Source organism: Dromiciops gliroides, chromosome 4 (assembly GCF_019393635.1).
Source record: "Dromiciops gliroides isolate mDroGli1 chromosome 4, mDroGli1.pri, whole genome shotgun sequence".
Lineage (NCBI taxonomy): Eukaryota > Metazoa > Chordata > Mammalia > Microbiotheria > Microbiotheriidae > Dromiciops > Dromiciops gliroides.
In genome coordinates, this window is record NC_057864.1 from 456781250 (window position 1) to 456803893 (window position 22644).

A 22644-nucleotide genomic window follows, 5' to 3' on the forward strand; every position below is an offset into this window, starting at 1 on the left:
GAGATATTTGTAAAAGAGCAGTCAGCATGATGTTTAGCACACAGTAGGCTCATGATTATTTCTCTTTCCCTTTGTCCTTTGCATTCTTAGAGCTTAGTATTTAGAACTAGAACGTAGTAGGTTCAGAGTCACAAATATGACTTGATGTGTTGGTAAAGTTACTAAATGGCTATATCAGAAGAATATCATAGACATACATACAAAGGTCTGCAAACCATTTTGGCAATATTTCTTACAATATCCTCCTGTGGGTGGGATAATATAGTATATTGGGCTTGGATCATACATGGTAGACTGAATGCATTCTTCATTTTTGTCTGGTAAATATTTTTACCAATGACATAGATGAAGATTAAAAAGTCATGCTTATTAAATTTGTTGATGATACAAAGCCAGGAAGGATAGCAGATATGATGGACAACAGAAATGGGATCCCCAAAGCCCTCTCCATATCTTAAACAAGGAGCCAAATCTAACTAGATTACATTTAATAAGGATAAATGGAAAGTCATGCACTTAGGTTCAAAAGATCACCATTTTGAGTACTGGATGGAGATAATGTAGTCTTTCCATCATTTCAATGAAAAAAATACCTGGGAATTTCAATTGCCCTCTTGCTCAATGTGACCCTACTTGCCAACTTATGCAAAGACATGAAGAATCTTTGATTTTATCAGTGTAGGGGACTTCAAGATTGGGAACTCTATCAATGAGACAGGTTATATAGTAGGTCAAATGTTGGACTTGGAGTCAGGAAGATCTGAGATCAAATCTTACCTCAGACACTGGCTTTGTGACTCTGAACAAGTAAGTTAGTATCTCTCAGTTTCCTCATTTGTCAAATGGGGAAAATAATAGCACCTACCTCTCAGGGTTGCTATGAGGATCAAATGAAATGACATATGTATAGTGCTTTTCTCATCTTAAATCTCTATGTAAGACCCAACCTCTCTGTAATTTAGGACAGAAATCCCATGGAGTTGCTTGAGGTTCATAGAGAATTGCCCAAGGTCACACAACTCATAATTGCAAAAGGTAGGATTTGAAATCCGGTCTTCCTTACTTCATGTTCAATGCCTGGACAGAACTGTCCCTCTGGGTTCTTAAGATCATAGTTCTAGAACTGGAAGGGATCTTGAAAGCAATCTAGTTCAACCCCTTCATTTTACAGTTGAGGAAACTGAGGCTTGGGGATGTCAAGTGACTTTCACTCATGTTCTCCCAGACCTACAGTGTCAAAGATTGGATTTGAACAAAGATCCTCTGACTTTAGAGCCACTGCTTTCCATTGTGTTACATTTCCTTTCTAGTACAGAACACTTCTCAGTCTATGTTAATAAAAATATAGGGTAGGAAAGGGGAGTAACTGTCTGAACTACATTGTTCTCCTTTCTTGGCACTCCCATTTAGAAAGGACATTGAAAATCTGAAGTGGCCCCAGGGGAGGGTAACAATAATAATGATGAGATTCACTGGATGATTCATAGGAAGAATCTTTGGAAGAACTGAGAATGCTTTGGGGTTTTTTTTGTTTGTTTGTTTGTTTGTTTGGTCATTTTTTAGTTGTTAAAATGGGATTTTTATCACCCTATTTGGGATTTTTTTTGGCAAAGATACTGGAGTGGTTTGCTGTTTCCTGCTCCAGCTCATTTGATAGATGAGAAAAACAGGATTAAGTGACTTGCCCAGGGTAACAGAGACATAGGATGTCTTTTAACATAATGATCTCATCACCGGAAGTGCCCAAAAAGAGGAGGCAGTGTATGATAGTGGAGAGGTCAGTAGACTGGAATCAGAGCACCGGAGCCTGTTGAAATGCTAGTCCTTCCATTTTGCGCCTGTTTGACCTTGACTTCAGCTTCTGAGGTCTTAATTTTCTCTTCTGGGAAATGAGAGTATTGAACTGGATAATGTATAAGGTTTCTCCCTGCTCTGAATTTATGGCCCTGGGCTGAATGGCCACCTGTCAGAGGTGTCATAGCATGGAGTCCTTCAGAGGGTATAATCAATCAACAAGCACTTATCATGGACCTAATTTATATCAGACATGGTGCTAGGCACAGGGGGAACAGAAATAAAAACAACATACTCCCTGCCATTATGTTATATGGGCAAGACATTTATTTATTAACATCTACATAGTAGATACAAGCTGCTTTGTTTTCTGTTTTTGGTGAGGCAATTGGGGTTAAGTGACTTGCCCAAGGTCGCACAGCTAGTAAGTGTCAAGTGTCTGAAGGTAGGATTTAAACTCAGGTCCTCCTGACTCCAGGGCCGGTGCTCTATCCACTGTGCCACCTAGCTGCCCCATACAAGGTGCTTTTATTGGAAAGGGCTCTAGTGTCTGGGAGGAGTGGGGGGAGAAAGAAATATAAAGGTAGCAGAAGGACCTCATGTAGAATGTGATGTTTGAGTTGAGTTACAATGCATTCTAGGAGGAGGAAGTGAGGTAATAGTGTATTCCAAGCATGGAGAACAGTCAGTACAAAGACATAGCTATGGGAAATGGAGGGTCATGGTTGAGGAATACCAAGAAGTCTAGTCTGGGGGGTGGCTAGATAGCACAGTAGATAAAGCACCGGCCCTGAATTCAGAAGTACCTGAGTTCAGATCCAGCCTCGGACACTTGACACTTACTAGCTGTGTGACCCTGGGCAAGTCACTTAACCCCCATTGCCCCGCAAAAAAAAAAAAAAAAAAAAAAAAAAAGAAGTCTAGTCTGGCTGAAAGGCTGGATGTGGGAAGTGAAATGATATTTAACAGGACTGGAAGGGCTGGTTGTAGCCAGGTTGTGAATGACTTTACAACTCAGAGAATTGTTTATTTGCTCCTAAAGGCAATAGGGAGTCCATGGCGTGCCCTGGTCAGATTTGTGCTTTGGGGGGGAAGAGAGCACTTTAATCACTTGATCAAAGATTGAGAGACATGAGCCAGGAAGACCAATGAAGAGGCTTTTGTAAACAGGTGAGAGGTAGTGAGGTGTTAACTGGCATGCTGGCTATGTGAATAGAGAGAAGGGTATGGATGGAACAGAGCTTGTCAAGATAGAAATAAAATTTGGCAACTGACTGGATATGTGGGTGAGGGAAAGTGAGGACTTGAGAATAATGTCAATGTTATGAATCTGGGTAGCCCAATAAATAGCAGTTTTATTGGCAGAAATATAGAAGTTCAGAAGAGGTGTGGGTTTTTGAAGAAAGATAAGTTCTTTGGACATACTTAGTTTGAGAAATCCATGGGGCATCTAATTCAAAATTTCTAAAAGATGACAAATTGATGACCTGGCTCTGGAGATAAAGAAAAGAAAATGGAGCTGTCCCTATAGATTTGGACTCATCCACAGAGAGATGATAATTAAAGCTAACTAATGAGGTCATCAAGAGTGCAGAGAGAAGGGGCCAGACAGAGCTTTGGGTGCACGCCTACACTTAAGGAGTCTGTAATAGATTAACCAGCAAAGGAGATTGAAGAGGAACAGTCAGACAGGAAGGAAGAGAACCAGGAGAGAATAGTGTCATGAAAATCCAGAGGGAGGATACAGGATGAGAGATTGGCTAGCAATGACAAATATAGCAGAGAGGGTGAGAAAGAAGGATGAGGGAAGGCCACCAGCTTTGGAACTCTGTCTCTTGGGAGAGAGCAGTTTCAGTTTAATGAGGTTGGAAGCCAGATTGGAGATGGTTTAGAAGCAAATGAAAGGCTAGAAAGTAGAAGAATCAAGTACAGGCAGCTTTTTTCCCAAGGAATTTGTCTGATGACAAGAGAGGCATGGGATAATAGCTTTAGGGGACATTAGCACCTTGTGAAGGTGTTTTAACTATGAAGGGAAGAGGTGGGTGTGTTTCAAGGTGATATAAAAGGTTCTCACGCTGAGTTCTATGATTATTTGTGAGTTTTGATTGCTTAGTTAAAAGCACTTTAAATACCACTTTCAAAGGCAGTCAGTAAATAAGTATTTAAGTCTCCACTATGTGTCAGGCACTGTACTAAGCACTGAGAATGCAAAGAAACTTACCTGCTGTCAAGGAGCTCACAGTCTAATGGGGAGACAACAACTCTAATTGGGAGAAAACAACTATGTATAAACAAAAGGATAAATGGGAGATAAAATCAGGAGCTTGAGCCTGTCTAAAGTATAAGAACCCTCATGGTTCTGTCTGATCTCACTGCCTTTGATCCTGTCTAGGAAAACAATGTATCTGTAAGAACTAGTCTTTCTCCTCTCCATCTTCTCCATCCAGAGAGGAACCAATGGAAGAAACATTCTCTTTGGGAAAGTGATTCTAAATCACTGATCCCTCAGTTTTTCATCAATCCCAGAGCTGAGTGGTTGATTCTTCACTTCAGCAGATTCTTCTAGGGATGGACATCAATTCTATAGGTATCAGGACAGCCAGATGTATGAGGGTCTACCTATCTCTGTTAGTCTCCAGCCTCATCTTTTGCAAAACTGGTCTCTCTTAGTTTCTTTATTTCTGTAAATTGAGCTATCATTTTTTAAATCACATAGGGCTTTAACCTTGGAGTCAATTTTTACCCCTCTTTCTCCCTCAACCCTCATATTTATCAGTTGCCAAGTTGTCTGGGTTCTATTTCCATATTATTTCTCCTATCCACAGATTCTTTTCCATTCCCACTGTCATCATTTATTGACCCTACATCTTTTCCATAAACCTTCTTAATCTTTGGATTGGATGATGGCAATAGCCTCCTAACTGGGCTCTCTACCTCCAGTTTTTTGTGTGGGATTGGATTTCTTTTGTTGATTTATTTAGAATTTTTCTCTACCTTACAGGTAAAAACAAAGTGTAACATTGATTTTTAAAACATTAGTGTTCCAAATTCTCATCCTTCCTCCCTATTCCCCTTTTAAGAACTCAAGCAATTCAATATAAGTTATACATGTGTAGTCATGCAAAACTGGATTGGATTTCTTAATGCACAATTCCCTGCTAAAGTCTTGCTCCACTGCCTTCTTGGGAAACAGAGGTGTTCTTAGATTCTGGAAGCCTATGGAAGTGGAGCACAGGTCTTCATGGCACTGTAGGTAAGAGAGTGGTGGATTTGAAATCAGAATGCCTGGGTTCAAGTCTTACATCTGACACTTGTGTCTTGTATGACCTTAGTTAAGTTGATCTTTGGGCCTCGGATGACATTAAAGAAGATGTTTAAAATGGGAAGATATTAATTCATCTGCATTGCTGCTGCAACCTATGAAGCACAGCACCTTTTAATCTGACTTGCAGTTGAATATTTCTGTTGGTTGTCTACACCAATGGTGTCAAACTGAAAGAGAAATTGGGGCCACTAACTCTTACATAAGGATCCCTGCAGGCCATATTGACAAAGAAAACCATGTGTTTGCTTATATGTGGGTATGTGTATACATTTATTAATACAATGCATTAAAATCAGATGGAAACTACATTTTAATCTGGTTTTAGCTGCACTCAGGAGTGTTTTTACCAGTCTCTGGTCTATGGCATTATAATATGAGCTCCCTGACTGCCTTGTTTTTCTATTTGTAACCCCAGAACTTTGTATCTCCTGAGCTGTTAATATATGCTATTTCATCCATCCCTCCATCCCTCCATCCAACGAATCACTTACTCATTCACTCATTTAGTTTCCTTATCTGTGTAAGGAGGAGGTTAAACAAGATGTCCTCTATCATGGCATCCATATTTTTTTCTTATTCCTACTCTTTACAAGCTGTGAAAACTTTGAATATAGGCTAGGATTGAACTAACATCTGAGGGTCAACCTAGCCAAGTTTGGAAGGTCTCATCACCAAGATGTTGGCCACCAGGTAAAGAACTGTACAGGTAGATTAGCTCCTGATGCCATCTCTTGAGGAAAATTGCAGGGTTACAACATGCCATGAGCTCAGGGATACTGGTATCAATGCAATGGGACAATTTTGATCATGCTACTTGCCTGCTCAGAAATTTTTGGTGGCTCCCCATCACTTCCTGAATAAGGGCCAATATCAATAGCCTGGCATTCAAAACCCCTCAACACTTGAAATCCCTTCACTTTTAGAATCTTATCTCAAATTCCTCCTCTTTGGCAAATAATTGCTCCCCAAGCTCCTCCCTCCCACCCTCTCCCACCTCTGTAGCTTTACTCAGGGTGCTTTTCTCTATCTCAAATCCCCCTTTCCCTTGATCTCTCATTTATTTTTAAATATATATATATATATATATATGTGTGTGTGTGTGTGTGTGTAATACATCGCTTACAATTACATTAACATTTTAAACATTCATTTAAAATATTTACATTGTAAATTCTCTCCTTCTCTCACAACCCTCTCCTATCTTTTGAGAAGTCAAACAACATGATATTGCCTATACATGTGCAGTCATATGAAAAAACATTTCCATATGAGCCATGTTGCAGAAGGAAACACACACAAAAAACAAGAAAAATAAAGAAAATGAAAAAAGTCTGTTTCATTTTACACTCACAGTTCATCAGTTCTTTTCTTGAAGATGGATAGCATTTTTCATCATGAGTCCTTTGGAATAGTTTTGGATCATTGTTTTGATCACAGCAGCTAAGTTGTTCAAAGCTGACTGTCATTACAATATTGCTCTTACTGGTGCAGTGTGCTCCAGGTTCTGCTTACTTCATTATACAACAGTTCATATGAGATTTTTCAGTTTTTTTCTGAAACCATCTCACTCATCATTTTTATAGCACAGTAATACTACATCATAATAGTATACCATGGGGCAGCTAGGTGGCTAACTGGTTAAAGCACTGGCCCTGGATTCAGGAGGACCTGAGTTCAAATCTGGCCTCAGACACTTGACATTTACTAGTTGTATGACCCTGGGCAAGTCACTTAACCTTCATTGCCCTGCAAAAAAATAAAACAAACCAAAACAAAATAATAGTATACCACGACTTCCTCAGCCATTCCCTACATGATGGATATTCTCGCAATTTCCAGTTCTTTGTCACCACAAAAAGAGCTGCTTTAAGTGTTTTTGTACATATAGGTTTGTTTCCTTTTTAAAAGTCTCTTTGGGGTACAAGGATATTGCTGGGTCTAAGAGTATGCACAGTTTTTAGCCCTTTGAGCATAGTTACAAATTGTTTTCTTTTTTCTTTTTTTGATTCTAAAATTTATTTATTTAAAGTTTTGAGTTTCAAATTCTATCCCTCTCTCATTCCCTTCTTCTATACCTTCTCCTATCCCCAAGGTTGCAAGCAATGAGTACAGGTTATACATGCGCAATTATGTAAAACCTTAGCATATTAGTCATTTTACATAAAAAGTCTCAAGTAAAAAAAAGAGAAAGAACAAAATAGCATGCTTCAGTCTGTGTTTAATCAATATCAGTTCTTTCTCTGGAGGTGGATAATATGCTTTGTAAGGAATTGGTTGTGGTTTGGGGTTTCTGTGACCCCATCTTTGACTGGGATTGGAGGTCCTGGGCTTGCCTGTGCATGCTTGCTCATACCAGACACCCACATGCCTGCATGGGCCTGGCCAAATTATATAATGACAGGAAGCCTGGTGAGGGATGATCTTTGGTGTCCGGCAGCTGGGGAGCTAGCATTTGTAGAGTCACTTCTTATTTCTGTCAATCAGGGCTGCCAGCCAATTAGCTTGGGGCTGTGTGTGGTCAGCCCTTTGTCCTGTGAGAGAGGGGGCTTCTGGGAGAGAGAAGGGTGGAGAGAACACTGTGGTGTGAGTGGGAGAGGGAGAGAGATGTTGGAATGCTGAGCAGCTGATCCTCTTCAGAACAGCTGATTTCCAGGTGGTGGTGAGTTGTGGATTGTATATTTTTCCTTCCCCTATTCCCTTTTTCTTTCTCCCTAGTTCTATTAACCTTCCTTGCATTTTAAATTTGTTTCCATTAATATACCCTGTTTTGTTTTTTTTTAAAGAGGCTGTTAATCTCCTTTCTTACTCCAATATTACTGTGAGGCACCCAATTAACACTCCCTATATTAAATTTGGCCCTTAAAGCTCCATCATTAGTCCCTTGGGATTGTCTTGGATCATTGTATTGCTGAGAGTAGTTAAGTCATTCACAATTGCTCATAGAACAATAATGCTGTCGCTGTATACAATGTTCTCCTGATTCTGCTTAATTCACTATACATAAGTTCGTATGAGTCTTTCCATGTTTTTCTGAAATCATCCTGCTTGTCATTTCTTATAGCACAATAATATTCCATTATAATCATATACCACAGCTTGTTCAGTCTTTGCTCAACTGATGAACATTCCTTTGATTTCCAATCCTTAGCCACCACAAAGAGTTGCTATAAATATTTTTGTACAAATTTTCCCCTTTTCTCTTTTTTTACAATTACTATTGTTAACTGTTTCCCTCCATTCTATTCTCTTCCCCCATGATATTTATTATCTATCTTCTTTCACACTATCCCTCCTCAAAAGGGATTTGTTTCTGACTGCCCCCCTCCCCCAATCTGCCCTCCCTTCTTTTACTCCTCCTTATTTTCCCCCTTCCCCTCCTATTTTCCTACAGGGTTAGATAGATTACTCCACCCAATTGAATGTGTATGTTATTACCTCCTTGAGCCAATTCTGATGAGATTAAGGTCTTTGAGCCTATTCTGATGAGTGAAAGGTTCATTTACTGCCAAATTTAGATAGATTACTCCACCCAATTGGGTTTGTATGTTAATCCCTCCTTGAGCCAACTCTGATGAGATTAAGGTCCTTTAGCCTATTCTGAGGAGTGTAAGGTTCATTTGCCACCCTGCTCCTACCCCATCTCTTCCCCCACTCCATATGCCCTTTCCTGTTTCTTTCATGTGGGATTTCACCCCATTCAACTTTTCCCCTTCCCCCTTCCTCAGTGCATTCTTCCCACCCCTCAATTTTACCCTAAATATATCATCATGGGGTAGCTAGGTGACACAGTGGACAAAGAACCCACTCTGGGGGTGGAGCCAAGATGATGGAGAGAAGCCAGCAAGCTTCCTGAGCTCTCCTTCAGTTCCCTCAAAAAAAAAACCATTAAATCAAGCCTCTAAAAGGATTCTGAAACTACAGAACCTACATAAAGACAGAGAAACATAATCTTCCAACCTGAGATAATTTAGAAGACTTTAGGAAAGGTTGATCTCACTCAGGCAAAAAGGGAGTGCAGCACACCTCAGTGCAGTGCAGTGTGGAAGTGGTAGGAGCAAGTCAGCAGGAAGCTCTAGGCCACAGCCAAGCAACTGAGGCCCCTATATCCTGACTCAGCAAGCTGGTGGAACAGCAGGCCATTGCTGAGATCTACCAGCACCAGCTGAGAGGGCAGGCTGCCAGCTAGAAGACCACCCACAGGACAGGCGTGATCAGACATGGCCATCCCAGCATGCAGGAAGCAAGTGCAGGGAGCAAGTCTAGGGTGGTGATAAATCCATAATCCATAGAGGCCTCAGCATAGAAAGCTAGTGACATAGCCCCTATCCCCCAGAACAAGAAGTTTGAAACAGTGACCCTCAGGCCTCAGGAGCAGAACTCAACTTTTAAAAGAATAAGCTGTGGGGCAGCTAGATGGCGCAGTGGTTAAAGCGCTGGCCCTGGATTCAGGAGTACCTGAGTTCAAATCCAGCCTCAGACACTTAACACTTACTAGCTGTGTGGCCCTGGGCAAGTCACTTAACCTCCATTGCCCTGCAAAAAAAAAAAAAAAAAGAATAAGCTGCAAAATGAGTAAGAAACAATGAAAAAGCTCTTACCCTTGAGAGCTTCTGTGTTGACAGGAAAGAGACAAACACAAACTCAGATGAGGACAATACTATCAAACTGCCTACATGTGAAGCCTCAAGAGGGAACATGAATTGGTCTCAAGACCACAAAGCCTTCTTGGAAGAGCTTAAAAAGGATTTAGAAAATCAATCGAGAGATGTGGAAGAAAAAATGGGGAGAGAAATAAAAGCAGCACAAGAAAAGTATGATAAAAGAATCAGCAGCTTGGAAAAGGAATCACAAAAAATCAGCAGCTTGGTAAAGGAAGCAGAAAGAAATCAGCAGCTTGGAAAAGGAAGTAAAAAGATTGACTGAAGAAAACAATTCTTTAAAAAAAATCATTTGGCCAAATGGAAAAGGAGGTGCATAATCTGACTGAAGAAAACAATGCCTTAAAATTTGAATTGGACAGTTGGAAGCTAATGCCTCCATAAGACACCAGGAATCAGTCAAACAGAATAAAAAATAGAAGAAAATGTGAAATACCTCATTGGAAAGACAACTGACCTGCAAAAAAGATCCAGAAGAGACAATTTGAGAAGAATTGGACTGCCTGAAAGCCATGATCAGAAAAAAAAGTCTAGACACCATTTTCCAGGAAATTATCAAGGAGAATTACCATTATATTATAGAATCAAAGGATAAAATCATCATTGAAAAAACCCACCAATCACCTTCTGAAACAGACCCCAAAATGAAAATTCCAAGGAATATTGTAGCCAAATTCCAGAATTATCAGGTGAAGGAGAAAATACTCCAAGCAGCCAGAAAGAAGCAGTTTAAATATTATGGAGCCACAGTCAGGATTGCACAGGACCTGGCAGCTTCAACATTAAAGGATCACAAGGCTTGGAATATGATATTCCAGAAGGCAAAGGAGCTTGGATTGCAGCCAAGAATCTATTACCCACAGGGCAGCTAGGTGGTGCAGTGGATAGAGCACCAACCCTGGGTTCAGGAGAACCTGATTTCAAATCTGGCCTCAGAGACTTAACACTTACTAGCTGTGTGACCCCAGGCAAGTCACTTAACCCCAATTGCCTAACCAAAAAAAACCAAAAAACAAAAAACTATTACCCAGCAAAACTGATCATTCTCTTTCAGGGGAAAGGATGGACATTCAATGAAATAGAGGACTTTCAAGGTTTCCTGATGAAAAGACCAGAACTGAATAGAAAATTTGATCTTAACATACAAGACTCAAGAGAAGTTTAAAAAGGTAAACAGGGGAAAAAAGCTATTCAATATAGTTAAACTGTTTACATCCCTCTTGAGAACTGTGTATCTATTTGGGTAGACAGAAGGATTATACAGAGAGGGTATAAATATAATTTATCATTGATGTGATGATATAAAGAAAATCAAGGGGTTTAAAAAAGGAGTTTATGGGGAGAAGAGGAAAGGGGAGATGGAATGGGGTTAATTACATCATATGAAGAGGTGCAAAAAACCTATTACAATAGAGGAAAAGAAAGGAGGGATGAACATTGTTTCAACCTTACTCTCGTTAAATTCAATTCAAAGAGGGAATAACATATATGTTTATTTGGATCTACAAATTATTTTCAAGAATTGTAAGACTAGTTCGCAACTCCATCAACAGTACATCAGTGCCACAATTTTTTTTTCATCCCATTCAGCATTTGTCATTTTCCTTTTCTGTCATATTTTTCTTGGAAGCTTTGGATGTAGGAGCCCTGACATTGCTATCCTCTTCTGAGGGTGCAACTCAATCTTCCTCATCATTAAAGAAATTTTCTCTGAACCTCACATTTCTCTGTCTGCTCATCTTGCCTTTCTTTTGCTTGACTTTTAGCTTCTTAAAGTGGGGCACTATTTCCAGGCTGCAATGTCCCAAGCTTCAGGGGGTCCCAGGTAGTACAATTTAAGGAGGGACAGGTTCTTCACTCACCTTGCCTGTTCCCTGGTCTGTAGTTAACCCCAGGCCAACTTGCTAATTAACCAGACAGCAAAGCTTTGTGTGCTGTGGTTGTTAGCTCCAATGAGCCTGCGACCCTCCCACACCTGGGCCACTGCTACTCAAGCCTACTTCCTGGTTCCCAGCAGCAGTGAAAAACACAAATTCCACCTCGGCACCAGCAGAGACCCCTGTAATTTCCCCCTGCCAGCTGCTCAGCCCTCTCACCAGACTGTGAGCTTAGTTCCAGATGACACTGATGCTGTAGCTGATTCAGAGGCTCTGGGGGTCTCTTTCCCTGACTCAGCCTGCCTGAGACTGGATCTGCATCAGCATGACCATGGGGTTGGGCACCACTCCTGCCTCAGCAAAGCAGCCCCCTCTTACTGCCCTTCTAAGCTGTCTATGGCTGGAAAATGATCTCAGCACATTCTTTTGTGGGTTTTGCTGCTCCAGGAATTGTCCTATGGTATTATTTGGAGGGTTTTCAGAATGACCATGTTGTGAGTTCAAGAGCTTGCTGCCTTTCCTCCACCATCTTGGCTCCACCCTGGAAATCTACAAATTATTTTCAAGAATTGTAAGACTAGTTCGCAACTCCATCAACAGTACATCAGTGCCACAATTTTTTTTTCATCCCATTCAGCATTTGTCATTTTCCTTTTCTGTCATATTAGCCAATCTCATAGGTGTGAAGTGGTAGTGCAGAGTTGTTTTAATTTGCATTTCTCTAATCAATACTGATTTAGAGCATTTTAAAAGAATGTGACTCTTGTTAGCTTTTATTTCTTCTTCCAAAAAGGGCAGATCCGTATCCTTTGACAAGTTATCAACTAAGGAATGGCTCTTATTTTTCTTACAAATTTGACTCTGTTGCCTATATATTTGAGAAATGATATCTTTATTAGAGAAATGTTATATTTTCTCCCCAGTTTCCTGATTTTGTTCTAATTTTGACTACATTAATTTTCTGTAAACCCTTTTAAGTTTCATGTAAGCAAACTATACATTTTACTTCTTGTGATCCTCTCTATCTCGTTAGTTTGGTAATAAACTTTTCCCTTGTTTGTAGATGTGACAAGTAACATTTTTCCATGCTCCCCTAATTGATTTATGGTATCACTTTTTATGTCTAAATATTTTATCCATTTTGACCTTATTTTGGTATTCACTATGAGATGTTGGTCTATGCTGAGTATCTGTCTAACTGCTTTTTAATTTTCCCAGCAATTTCTATCAAAAGACGAGTTCTTACCCTCAAAGCTTGGATATTTGACTTTATGAAATACTAGATTACTAGGGTCATTTATTATCATGTATTGTTTGTCTAATCCATTCCACTCATCCACCACTCTGTTTCATAGCCAGTACCATATTGTTTTCATAATCACCACTTTGTAATATAGTTTGAAATCTGGTAGTCTTAGGCCTTTTTCCATAACTTTTTTTTCATTGATTCCCTTAATATTTTTGACCTTTTGTTCTTCCAAATGAATTTTGTTATGATTTTTTCTAGCTCTATTCAACAATTCTTTGGTAGAATGATTGGTATGGAACTGAATAAATAAATTAATTTAGGCAGAATTGTCATTTTTATTACATTGGCTCAGCCTGTCCATGAGCAATTAATATTTTTCCAATTGTTTAGTTCTGTCTTTATTTGTGTGAAAAATATTTTATAATTTTGTTCATGGATTTGCCTTGGCTAATAGACTAATAATCTCTTTCTGATGGATTTTGTTGGTAATGTATAAAATTGCTGATGGATTATGCACATTTGTTTTATTTGCTGCGACTATGCTAAGGTTGTTTCAACCAGTTTTTAATTAATTTTTCTAGTGTTCTTTTCTTTCCTTTTTCCCCAATTACATGTAAAGATATATATTTTTTTTAATTTCAAATTTTTCTCCCACTCTTCCTTCCCTCCCCATTGCTGAGGCCAGCAAGAAATCTCGTATAGGTTATACATTACAATCATGTTTAACGTATTTCTACATTAGTCATGTTGTAAGAGAAGAATCAGAACAAAAGGGAAAAATGCAAGAAAGAATAAACAAGGATAATAACAATAAAGAAAAAAAGTGAAAATAGCATGCTTTGATCCGCATTGAAACTCTATCGTCCTTTTTCTGAATGTGGAGAGTATTTTCCACCATAAGTCTTTTGGCATTGTCTTAGATCATTGTATTTTTTCTTTTTTAGATCATTGTATTTTTGAGAAGAGTTGAGTCTATCACAGTTGATCATCCCACAATCTTGTTGATACTGTGTACTCTTGGTTCTACTCATTTCACTCAGCATCAATTCATGTAAGTCTTTCCAGACTTTTCTGAAATCCATCTGCTTATCATTTCTTACAGCAGGAGAGTATTCCATTACATTCATATACCACAACTTGTTCAGCCATTCCCCAATTGATGGACATCCCCTGAATTTCCAATTCTTTGCTAACACACAAAAAAAAACCCAAATATAAATATTTTTGTACATGAATGATCTCTTTGGGATATAGACTTAGTAGTGGCTTTGCTGGGTCAAAGGACAAGCACAGTTTTAAAGACTTTTGGGCATAGTTCCAAATTGCTCTCCAGAATGGTTGGATCAGTTCACGGTTCCACCAACAGTGCATTAGTGTTCCAGTTTTCCCTCTTCTTCATCAATATTTACATTTTCCTTTTTTGTCATATTAGCCAATTGGATAGGCGTGAGATGGTACCTCAGGGTAGTTATAATCTGCATTTCTCTAATCAATAGTGATTGAAAACTTTTTTTTTTTAATATGGCTATAGCTTTAATTTTGTCATCCGAAAACTGCCTGTGCATATCCTTTGACCATTTCTCAATTGGGGAATGACTTGTATTCTTATATATTTTATTCAGTTCTCTATATATTTTAGATATGAGGCCTTTGTCAGAAACACTGTCCGTAAAAATTGTTTCCCAGCTTTCTGCTTTCCTTCTAATTTTGTTTGCATCAGTTTTGTTTGTGTAAAACTTTTCTAATTTAATGTATTCAAAATGATCCACTCTGCATTTCATAATGTTCTCTTTCTCATATTTGGTCATAAATCCTTCCTTTCTCCATACATCTGACAAGTAAACTACTCCTTCATTTTCTAATTTGCCTGTGGTATTATGTAGGGTTCTTTAACCATACTATCATATCATCTGCTAAGAGCAATAGTTTTGTTTCCTCATTGATAGTATTTCTAATAAAATATTGAAGAATGGTGGTGATAATGGACATCCTTGCTTCACCCCTGCATTTATTGCTATAATCATGATTGTTTTTCCTAGGGCATTGAGGGTTAAGTGACTTGCCCAGGATCACACAGCTAGGAAGGCCAGATTTGAACTCAGGTCCTCCTGAATTCAGGACAGGTGTTTATCCACTGTACCACCTAGCTGCCCCCTATAATCATGATTTTTATTTATTTATTTTTATTGATATGGTCAATTACAGTTTTCCTAACACTGAATCAGCCCTGCATTCCTAGTATAAAACCTACCTGGTCATAGTGTAGGATGTTTGTGATATATTGCTGTAATCTCCTTGCTAGTATTTAATTATTTTTGGCATCAATATCTATTAGGGAAATTGGTATATGGTTTTCTCTGTTTTTGTTCTCCCTAGTTTAGGTATCAAAACCATATTTGTGGGGGCAGCTAGGTGGCACAGTGGATAAAGCACCGGCCCTGGATTCAGGAGTACCTGAGTTCAAATCCGGCCCCAGACACTTGACACTTACTAGCTGTGTGACCCTGGGCAAGTCACTTAACCCCCATTGCCCTGCAAACAAACAAACAAACAAAAAACCAAAAACAAAAACCATATTTGTGTCACAAGAGAAATCTAACAAGATTCCTTCTTTACCTATTTATTAAATAGTTTATATAGTATTGAGATTAATTGTTCCTTAAATGTTTGGAAGAATTCACTTGTAAATATATTTATTCTTGGGGGCTTTCCCTTAGGGAGCTCAATTATGGAGTTCAATTTGTTTTTCTAAGATAGGGTTATTTATTCTGTTTCCTCTTTTGTTGATCTGGGCAATTTTTATGTTTGTAAACATTTAGACATTTCACTTAGATTGTCTGTTTTACTGACATACAATTGGGCAAAATAACTCCTAATAATTCCATTAATTTCATCTTCATTGTTGGTGTATTCACCCTTTTCATTTTTGATACAGATAATTTGGTTTCCTCCTTTCATTTAATAAAATTAACCAATGGTTTATCTATTTTATTTGTTGTTTCATAAAACTGACTTCTAGTTTTATTTATTAGTTCAATGGATTTTTTACCTTCAATTTTATTAACTTCTTTGATTTTCAGTATTTCCATTTTGGTGTTTAATTAGAGATTTTAAAATTTGTTCTTTTTCTAGTTGTTTTAAGTTGCATGCCAAATTCATTGATCTGTTCTTTCTTTTATTGATGTACACATCTAGAAACATACACTTCCCCCTATGTACTGCTTTGGCTGCATTCCACAGATTTTGGTAAGTTGTCTCATTGTTGTCATTCTTTTTTTTTTTTTTTTTTTTTTTTTTTTTTTTAGTGAGGCAATTGGGGTTAAGTGACTTGCCCAGGGTCACACAGCTAGTAAGTATTAAGTGTCTGAGGTTGGATTTGAACTCAGGTCCTCCTGATTGCAGGGCCGGTGCTCTATCCACTGCACCACCTAGCTGCCCTGTTGTCATTCTTTTTAATGAAATCATTGATTGATTCTATGATTTGTTCTTTGACCCACTCATTCTTTAGGATGAGATTATTTAATTTCTAATTAATTTTTAAATTATCTTTCCATGGCCCTATATTAAATGTAACTTTTATTGCATAATGATCTGAAAAAAGTACATTTAATACTTCTGCTTTCCTGCGTTTGTTTGTGAGGTTTTTATGCTCTAATACATGATCAATTTTTGTGAAGGTGAAATGTAGAGGTGAGAAAAAGTTATACTCCTCTTTGTTCCTATTCAATCTTCTACAGTGGTCTGTCATCTCTAACTTTTCTAAAAATTTATTCTTCTTAATAACTTTCTTTTGATTAGATTTATCTTGTTCTGAGAACACTTGTATAATTTTAATATTTCCATCTGTAATTCATTTAATTTTTCCTTTAAGAATTTGGATGCTGTACCATTTGATGCATATATGTTTAGTATTGCTATTACTTCATTGTCTATGGTGCCTTTTAGTAAGATATAATTCTACTGCTTATCTCTTTTAATTAGATCTATTTTTGCTTTTGCTTTGTCTGAGATCATGATTGCTACCCCTGCCCTTTTTTTTCCTATCTCAGCTGAAGTATAAGAGATTCTGCTCCAACCCCCTATTTTAACTCTGTATGTATCTCTCTGTTTAAAGTGTGTTTCCTGTAAGCAACATATTGTTGGATTCTGATTTCTAATCAATTCTGCTATCTCTTTCCATTTTTTTTGGTGGGGCAATGAGGGTTAAGTGACTTGCCCAGGGTCACAGAGCTAGTAAGTGTCAAGTGTCTGAGGTTGGATTTGAACTCAGATCCTCCTGACTCCAGGACCAGTGCTCTATCCACTGTCCCACCTAGCTGCCCCTCCTTCTATTTTTAGCATTCATTTCTTATTGCCTACAGGGAAGTAGTTTCTTTTCTTTTCTTTTTTCTTTTTTTTACAAGTGTTATCTCATTTTATTTTTAATTTTTTTTCAAGAGGCGCTTTGTTTTTTTATTTTATTTTTTTCCAATTACTTGTAAAGGTAGTTTTCAACATTCATTTTTATAAGATTTAGAGTAGGGAAGTAGTTTCTTTATCAGTGTGGTCAATTCCAGATCTAAATCATTCATTTCATCCTATCACTGAAAGGACCTCCCTTCCAAAGAAACTTTTCCCTTCCCAGACTCCTTTTAGTCATTCTCATCTAGATTTCTTGTCAATTTCCACAGACTCATGCTGTCTGTCTTTCCTGATGGCCCCTGATATAGGACCACAGTATTATAAATTTAGTAATAGAAGTATATTTAGAGATTATTGAACCCAAGTCTTGTCTTTTTTCTTTTTTTCTTTTTGGCTCAAGTGTACAATTTTAATATTACAGGAAACTCCCTATGAGGAAACTCCCCCACAGATATAGATTGACACCTGCTCTTGCATTCAGTCTGAGAATTGCCCAGGGCACTAAGAGGTTAAGTAGATTGATCAGTTGGTATGTGTTAGAGTCAGGGCTTGGACCCAAATTTTGCCTCTGAGACCAGTTCTCACCCTCAAACTAAAGGCTAAAATCTAAAGAAACTGAGGTCCAGAGAAGTCAGGTGAACAGTCCAACATTACTCAAAGAATAAGTAGGCAGTGTTGCGATTCAAATGTCCAGGTCATATGACCCCTGGCCATTCCACAGTGACTATACAGAGAGTCAAAGCACCCTGCTTCCCCTCCAAAACTCAGCATTTGGTGCTTTAGCTCCTCTTCCCTCCAGAGAGTTTTATATGTAAACTGTTTCAGATCAGGGAACCTGGGCATGTTTTTAATTCTTCTAGTGCCCATGCCAGAACTCTGCACATGGTGAGTCACTTTAGGGCAGCTGTGCTGGTACTTAATCTTTTTAATGGGAGGAAAGACGCTGGAGGAAATAGATGAGCAGAATTCCTAATATTATGGAACAACAAAGGAGACTTAAAACCTTCAGTCCTGGGGGCAAAGGGTCACTGATGAGAAGGAGCCTACAATACTGCCCTCCTCACTCTGCCACAAACATATGCACATATGTGTGGATGGTGACACATGGGTGGAAATGTACACACATGCATACATACCCTATGGCCATCTTCCCACCTCTGTGTCCCTTCTTCTCTATCTCCACTTCAAAAAAGCTTTAGCCCCTTTTAGAGATCAATTCAAGGATCATTTCCTGTTGGAAACCTTTCCTGATCTCTCTAGTTGCTGTCTAGATTGATTTGTATACATGTTGTCTCCTCCAATAGAACCTCAAGCTCTTTGGGAAGAGTCTGTCTCATTTTGATTGTTGTGTCTTCAGCAACCAGTACAGTGTCTGGCACACACTAGATGCTTAATAGATGCTTGTGGGTTCATTCTCTTCAGTGTTTCAAATATTGGAGTGTCTTGTATCTTTGGGATGGATTGTCAGTCAAATACAGAGAGCTAGAAGAGGCCACTAGAATACTGAAGATGCCCAGCTGTTAATACCTTCTCATCACCTCCAAATAGCCTTGCATTCATTGGATATATGTTTTGTAGACATTCATATGTAACTATTCTTCCTCTTCCAATGAGGTGAAATCTCTCCGAATGCAGGAATTGTTTCATCTTTGTGTACATTCAACTTCTAGTGAAGTGTGTGACTCAGAGGAAATTCTCAATATATGCTTGCTAATTAATTGGTGATCCAATAAGATGAAGAAAAAGGAGAATGAAAAGAGGAAGGGGAGAAAGATGGAGGAGAGGAGAAAGCAGCTTTCTTGGGTAGTCACTGCTTCCCACTGCTCCCCAACCCCGACGTGTTGTTTCCCACCACACCCACTTGTCAATAGTTAGAATCTAAGTGCACCACACATCTCTATAAGATCTTTATCTGGACCCTGCAGAGGGTGAGTTTTCCCCAGAACCTTACTCTCTTCGCAGGGAAAAGGAGTTTTCCATGTGGTCATTGCATCACAAATAACTTCCTTTCCTCTTGCAAGTCCCCCCACCTCTGCAGGGATGGGCAGGGAAAACCCCATGTGCTGGATTTAAATACCCCAGTCCTGGGGAGATGGGAAGCCAGCAGAACTTGAAGGTGCATCATCTTTAGAAGCCACAGCTCACTTCAAGATGCATCACATCTCCGTGGTCCTGCTATGTCTGCTGATTGTAACACTGGGGCCCCAAGATGGATTCAGCAGGAGTTGTAAGTATGAGGCTGATTACTTAGTTTCTCCCTGCTCCTATGCCACTGCTTAGAGAAGCAGAATGGACCCCTGTGTCTAGGACACTTCCCCAGAGAGCCTTGAGTTAATTCTCTCTGAAAAGAGGAAAGCCAGAGAGAAAGGGCACTTCTCAACTTGGGTTGGGGGTAGGTTGTGGGTAAGGGTCTATGACAAAGATAAGGTAGAATGAATCACTTCCTAGAGAATGGGGACCTTTTTGGCTCATTCTTCCTCTAGGCTGATAGACTTATAATTAAACCTGAAAAGAATGGTCTTAAATGTTATTGAGTCCAATTGTTTCATTTTACCCCAGAGGTTCCAGAGGGATTTGATGAACTGCTCCAGTTTGCAGTTTTGAAGTGATAGAAGGTCCCTTGCAGGGTTAGAACCTACATCTCCTCATTGCCTTTCCATGGCTACCTGCACAACAGTATGGCATCATCCCATTAGTGTAGGTGAGTGGGAAGGTTTCAGTCCAATACGTTGGGCAGGCAAACCCCTGAAGAGTCTGGCAGTTCTAAGCCCCTTGTCTCATCCAGAGAACACAGTTGATTTTCCTTAGGTACTTTCTCTTTTTCATTTCAACTTCTCTAAGAAGCTGATGATTTATGCCTCTGTAGTCCTGCTCAAACAATCCTCAAGCAGGGCACAATTTGGGAGATGCCCATATCACCCCAATGTAACCAGTGAGGTGAGCTGTTTCCTTGGCAAGAGATAAGGTACAGACTGTCTTCTGGTGTTTTCTTACAGTGGTTGACTCAAAGCCCACTTGCTGCTTTGACTTCATGAGGAGGAGCCTTCCACACCATCTCATCAAAACCCATAGTGTCACTAGCCCTTCCTGCCCCTACAAGGCTGTGCTGTAAGTTTCTTGTTCCAGATGTGGTTCCACAGTGATGGGGGCTCTGTAGATCTGTCTATGAGAAATGAAACTATCAATAAATAAGGGACAGCCAGGAGAATCTTAGGGAGGAAAACAACAACAACAACAACCATTTTAGCTGTTCAGGCACTAAGGGGTGCTCTTGGTTTAGAATCAATCCCTCTGACCTGGGGCTCAGTGGGATTAGAGCTCCAGATTAGGTACTGGAGGGAGGGGACTGGGTCCTCAGTTCCCTGCTCTGGAACATTTTTCATATAGGATTCTCTGAAGGGCAGAGGAGCCAGGAAAATAGGTAATGAGTTTTGTGGGAGAGAGGGAAATGCTTTGATCTTCTGAATAGCCTCTGTGAAGTAGCCAGAAGTCAGATGATGTGAAACAGGAAGTGTGATTCAGTGGTATTAGCTCAGGAGTCAGAGGAGCCCAGGGTTCCCCCACTGCATATTCTAGGGTGGGGGAGGGGCAGGCTACCACATTGGCTACTATTCTATTAAACACATGTGAGAGGCTACATCATTAACCTGGACTGAGTTGGGGAGGAATGGGAGGAAAAGAGGAAAAGATACAGATATAGGGGTGCTGAAGAGGTGAGGTTCCTATTTTATTGTCCAAGGATTAACTGTCTCCCATATATTCAACACTTTGGGGGATTTCATCTCAGGGCCCTGTTAGGAATAAAGCCTCTTTCTATTTGACTTTTCTTCTGATAATGGTCTTGGGAATTTCTCTTTGTCTCCATTCACAGGTTTACCCTGAAGAAGGGCAAAATATACTGTGCACATTATGAAGACAAATGGGTTCAGAAATACTTGAATAAAAGGAATACTGAAAATGATACTAGATCAATTTAAAGCCAAACTTGAGGTCCACTTCTAACCAGAAGATGATCCTGATTCCACCAGTTTTGATTGTGTGCCTCCTTCCTTTGTATATATTGCATATTTAATTGTCTTTGTCTCTGCTGTGAACCTAGTTAAAGTGTAAGCTCCTTGAGGAACTCCCCTTCCCCATTTTTGTCTTGTACCCCCAGCACCAATCACACTGTCTGGCACATAGCAGGGAATTGATGTGTGTTTGTTGACTTGAAGTCGAAATGGATTTCTAACAGAGGATGAAGATTATCTGGACAGTCAGAGACCTGTTTATCCTCTACTCCCTTACTGACAGCTTTGCCAATGGAGCTTGAACTAGGTCTCAATAAGCTATTTATCATATTTTATTTATTGACGGGTCTAAAACCTCTAATTTCTATAACCCGTCTTTTACTTGGACTCTACTTGGAAATGGAGGAGTAGTCTCAGTTGACCTCACAATGAGTGTCATGAGGCTACATAGGCTTGTTTGACTCGGAATAAACATAACTTATCTAACTTAGAGTGAAAACATGCTCTAACTCCAGCTCCTCTGTCTTTTGTGATTTGCATTGGTTCCTGGGCACGGTAATTATTAGAGCCTTAGGTAGAAAATCCCCATCTTCAGACAGGTACCCAATTCAGAAGGAGGGTCATCTGGGGTACACATAACCTGTGGGTACACTCCTCTTTATACTATGAGTATCAAATACTAGGGGGGCAGTTAGGTGGCGCAGTGGATAGAGCACTGGTCCTGGAGTCAGGAGGACCTGAGTTCAAAACCGTCCTCAGACACTTAACACTTACTAGCTGTGTGACCCTGGGCAAGTCACTTAACCCCAATTGCCTCACAAAAAATAAATAAATAATGAGCTAAAAAAAAATCAAATACTAGGGACAACATCATTATTCATTCTTCTAGCTTGACTTCATCCCTTCCAAATCAGCCTTGCAAACTCCTGTGGCAATCACAGACAGCACAATATCAGAGAATTCAAATTTTATGGGCCCTTAGTAAGTTTGGGGCAAATCATTTCCCTTCTCTGGGTCTTAGATTCTTCCCTTTTCAAAGGAGGGTTTGAGCTCAATTATCTCCCAGGTCCCTTTCAGTTCTAATATACAATGGGTAGATAAGTCTTCACTGTGTGATACTGACTGTCCAACATAATAGCTAGGTCCAATTCTGTTCTGCTCCACCAATCCTCCACAGAATCAGGGAAGGACCCCTGTAGGATTAGAATAATTTCAGGTCCTTCTTTACACCTTCCTTTCCCCTTAGGAGTAATCAAAATATCAAGAGCCCATACCCAAGATACTATACAGCATTTTCTTTGAGTGAAAAAAGGGGGGTATCTATTATCAG

The 22644-nt window shown here is 39.4% G+C and overlaps 1 protein-coding gene across 1 annotated transcript; it reads left to right on the forward strand.

Moving 5' to 3' along the window:
• Window positions 1-19414: 19414 nt before the first annotated feature.
• On the forward strand, window positions 19415-21281 carry LOC122755270 (C-C motif chemokine 13-like). Its single transcript, XM_044003590.1, has 3 exons — window positions 19415-19531; window positions 20301-20412; window positions 21176-21281. Exons 1-3 carry the CDS (start codon window positions 19456-19458, stop codon window positions 21279-21281), a joined length of 294 nt encoding a protein of 97 aa, XP_043859525.1. The 5' UTR covers window positions 19415-19455.
• Window positions 21282-22644: the final 1363 nt, after the last annotated feature.